At 37.8% G+C, this 4,293-nt stretch overlaps 1 protein-coding gene across 1 annotated transcript; it reads left to right on the top strand.

Annotated features, from left to right (window-relative positions):
• The first annotated feature begins 2,165 nt into the window (after nucleotides 1-2,165).
• Nucleotides 2,166-3,812, top strand: LOC127096273 (uncharacterized). The gene is made up of 4 exons (XM_051034866.1): nucleotides 2,166-2,484; nucleotides 2,647-2,819; nucleotides 2,925-3,042; nucleotides 3,190-3,812. Exons 1-4 carry the CDS (start codon nucleotides 2,166-2,168, stop codon nucleotides 3,810-3,812), a joined length of 1,233 nt encoding a protein of 410 aa, XP_050890823.1.
• The last annotated feature ends 481 nt before the right edge of the window (nucleotides 3,813-4,293 follow it).

Here is a 4,293-nt window from a genome sequence, read left to right as displayed (position 1 = left end):
ATCCTTACAACTGTTGCCTTCAATGACCTATCGATGACCCTACAATGACCCTTTTACATCCAAAGGATAAAACTACTTACTTCTCAATAGTAAGGACAGTTTTACCCTCATAAGGATAGGAAATGCCCATAACGACCTTAGGAAGGTATAACTCTCAATTACTGGATCATAACCTAAAACATTTTCCACCCCTCACACTTCGCAAGTCCTAGAAAATCACCACTTGGTATACATTCATACTAGAATCATTACCAAGTTATATTTTTCTAAACTGCTTTTCAAAATCAAACGAGATAAATACTTTGTATACATTCATACGAGAATCATTACAAAGTTAAACTCTCTTTTCGAAGCATTTTTCAACAATTCACCAACACTTTTCAGACAAAAATATAAGTGATCCAGCAATTAAGAGCCCATGGATAACCATGGATACAAAGGGTGCTAATACCTTCCCTTTGTATAATGTACCTCCCGAACCCAAAATCTATTGAGGTCTTTCCTGTTCTTTTCCACCTTTCCTTATTGGATAAAAGAAAAGTCGGTGGCGACTCTTGCTATCTGCGACATTGCGATAAAAAGCAAAATACCCCAAGTCAGTTCACCGTATGACAGTTACATATGATGATGGTAATGAATTTGGTGTGCTCTAGTCTGATGGTGTGGATTCAAGAGCGAGTAACTGCTTCCATATGGGAATTAATGAAATGTTACTTATGGTGATAATAACGATTCTTGGTGTGCTATGGTCCTATGGCGAGGATTCAGGAGCGAGATGGACCTATGTTGTCCATAATGGTACCACATGCATTGTCGAGTCATGGTGTTGAATATATTTCATTCATTGTTGCATATGTAATTGTTGATTATATTGGTGTTGGTGATTAATAATACTCGTGTTGTTGATGTGAATAATTTGTGATTGAATAATTTTTTATGTTTGTTTAGACTATCATTGCATACTTTTGCACCATTATATATTATGAGCGTATTCTCAGTCCTTTGTTGTTTGTGTGATTTTGTGCTCCTTCTTGGGATATAGATGAGCAAGTAAATGAGTAGCTGCTTAGAAGCTGAAGGATGACGTTGAGGTTGTTTTTCTTTCTTTTTCCTGTTCTATGCGATTGTTTAGATTTAGTTTCTCTGATCTATAACACTAGGAGGGTGAACGATTGTTTTATTAATTGTTATCATTTATGATGTTTTTGTTTTTAAAGGCAATTTGTCGTAACTATATTTTATGTTAAGAGGATTATTTGTTAGTGAATCCTTTCCGCTGCGATGAGCTTATGTAAAGGCGTTTATGTGATGACAGGTGTTTGATTTAATGCATGTTTTGTATAACCCGTGTTACAGAGCAGACCTTTCTTGTGTTTGAGTGACACTCTATGTGTGAAATTGTTTTATATTCGCATTATTTAGCGTTTCGGGGTTTAGGGCGTTACATAGTGGTATCAAAGTATGTCGTTCCATCTTGCCAGGTTTTTGACGTGTTAAGTGTCCCTAGTATGCAACATGTGTGTGTATGCTATAGATGCGTTGCTTCTTCTAATGTATGTTTACTGATGTAAAGGGTAATGGCTGAAAGAAACGATCACACAATTATTGATGCCTTAGAATCAGTGGCTCAGGTACTGTAGAGGTAGCTGATTCATCAAGGTGCTGATGATGAGTTTTGTGGGCAGGACAAGTTTCAGAGAAACAAGTCGTCGACTTTCAAGGGCATATATGATCCAGAGGGTGCACATGCATGGCTAAGAGAAATTGAGAATATTTTCTGAGTGATGGCTTGCATGGAAGTTCAGAAGGTACAATTTGTTACTCACGTGTTATCTTAAGAGGTCGGAGACTGGTGGGATAATATGCGCTAGAGACTGGAAGTTGTTGATACTGAGATTACTTGGGTGGTGTTCCGAGTTCATTTTCTGGAGAAGCACTTTCCTAAGGATGTGCGGAGTAAGAAGGAGTTCGAGTCCCTCGAACTCAAGCAGGGGAATATGAGTGTTGTTGAATACGCTGCTAGATTTGAAGAGCTTGTGAAGTTTTGCCCTCACTACAATGGTGTTGCTGCTGAAGGTTAAAAGTGTATCAAGTTTGAGAGCAGACTACGTCCTGAGATCAAGCAGGGGATTAGGTACCAGGAGATTCGCCGATTATCTATGTTAATGAATAAGTGTAGGACATATGATGAGGATAGTAGGGCTCACTCTTCTAAATATAAGGGCATTAGTGAGAAGAAAGGGAGGAATCAGTATTGCGAGAAACTGTATAGTGCTCCAGCTGACAGAGGGAAGCAGAGGGCTTCAAATAAGATAAAGCCAAGTAGGGGAGGGAATCCCATTTATATAAAGTGTTTCAAGTGTGGCGAGCTTGGCCACTGCGCTAATGAGTGCATGAACAATGTTCTGAGATGGTTCAAATGCGGAAAGATAGGTCACCGTGTGGCAGATTGCAAGAGTGTTAGGCAGACTTATTATAACTATGGTGAACAGGGCCACACTAATATCAATTGTCAAAAACTGAAGAAGGAATAATCAGTAGGGAAATTATTTGGTTTTTCAGGGTCAGAGACTACTAGCTCGGACAGGTTGATTCGAGGTACATGTTTTATTAATAGTATTTTGTTGATTGCTATTATTGATACAGGTGCAATACATTCATTTGTTTCACTTAATTGTGCCGAGAGATTGGATTTGAAATTGTCTTCTATGGTTGGGAGTATGATTGTTGATACCCCAACTTTAGGTCCAATAACCATTTTGTGGGTTTCTTTGAATTGTCCACTTAGTATTTATGGTAAGAGTTTTGGGATGGATTTAGTATGTCTACATATGAGAAATCTCGATGTTATCCTTAGAATGAACTGGTTGGAGTTTAACCGTGTTCATATTAACTGTTACCATAAGATAATGTCATTTTTAAAGTTTGACGTAAGTGATGAGTTGTTTGTGTCCGCTAAGTTAGTGGACGAGTTTGTGAAGGATGAGGTGAAAGTATTTATGATACTAGCTTTTACGAATGCTAAAAGTAAAACTATGATTGGTGAGTTTCCTGTGGTGTGTGACTTTCCAAAAGTGTTTCTAGATGATATCAATGATTTTCCATCGGAACGCGAGGTCGAGTTTTCTATATATTTAGTACCCGATACTACTCTAGTGTCAACGACTCCCTATAGGATGTCTACTTAAGAGTTGATTGAGTTGAAGAAGCAGTTGGAAGAGTTGCTCGAGAAGAAGTTTGTTTGGCCGAGTGTTTCTCCGTGGGATGCGCCGATGTTGCTAGTCAATAAGAAATATGGTTGCATGAGGTTGTATGTTGATTATCAACAACTGAATAAAGTCACGATCAAGAACAGGTATCCACTTCCGAGGATTAATGATTTGATGGATAAGTTGGTTGGTGCCTATGTGTTTAGCAAGATTGATTTGCGTTCGGGTTATCATCCAATTTGTGTGAAACCAGAGGATATTCCGAAGATTGCATTCACAACGAGGTATGGTCACTATGAGTATTCAGTGATGTTGTTTGGAGTGTCTAATACGCCTGGAGTGTTCATGGAATACATGGATATAGTATTCCATCCGTATTTAGATCAGTTTATGGTTGTATTTATTGACGACATCTTGATATATTCAAAGTCTGATGAAGAACGTGCAGATCATCTGAGGGTTGTGTTACAAACCTTGAATGAGAAGAAGTTGTATGTGAAATTGCCCAAGTGTGAGTTCTGGTTACGAGAGGTGAGTTGCCTTGGTCACATAACTTCTAGTGGTGGTATTGTTGTTGATCCGTCGAAGATAGTGTTGGTGTAAGCCCTAGAAGCCAATACTTTTGGTACTTGTATCTAATTATTTATTAATAATAAAAGGCTTTTTGTTTATTATGTTTGTTTAATAAAGTCCCTAGAATAGCTAGTCCGTTTAATGTATCAAGTGTGACTTAATCATGAGATCCCATTAAACATAAGGACATTATTCTTAAAGTATCCGTAGTCGAGCTTTGTTGTGAAGTGGGATAACATTAAAGCATTAAGACTATTATGTATATAGACTGATGATCACATCTCGTGGATCATGAATAAGGAGTTATCAAGTCTTAAACATAAGTATGAATATTGAGAGTAATATTTATACTGGATTGACCCGCTATGAGAATACTATATAGAATGTTATGCTAAGTGTCATAAGTTATTCTCATGGTGATAATGGTGTACACCACCCTTTGACCTGAAACCACTATGTACCCTAGATGTAGAGTCGAGTGCCTTATTGCTGATCAAATATTATCCGTAAC

Source organism: Lathyrus oleraceus, chromosome 6 (genome assembly GCF_024323335.1).
Source record: "Lathyrus oleraceus cultivar Zhongwan6 chromosome 6, CAAS_Psat_ZW6_1.0, whole genome shotgun sequence".
Taxonomy (NCBI): Eukaryota; Viridiplantae; Streptophyta; class Magnoliopsida; order Fabales; family Fabaceae; genus Lathyrus; species Lathyrus oleraceus.
Note: the sequence above shows the minus strand (reverse complement) of the source record. Positions and strands in the feature narration are given on the sequence as shown.

What these genes read in the sequence shown, in the direction of transcription:
- LOC127096273 (XM_051034866.1), top strand. Translation starts at nt 2,166, where the DNA reads ATGAATAAGTGTAGGACATATGATGAGGATAGTAGGGCTCACTCTTCT. An exon ending in GCAGACTTATTATAACTATG is followed by an intron (nt 2,485 to 2,646) that starts GTGAACAGGGCC and finishes TTATTGATACAG; the next exon opens with GTGCAATACATTCATTTGTT. An exon ending in TAAAAGTAAAACTATGATTG is followed by an intron (nt 3,043 to 3,189) that starts GTGAGTTTCCTG and finishes TGTCTACTTAAG; the next exon opens with AGTTGATTGAGTTGAAGAAG.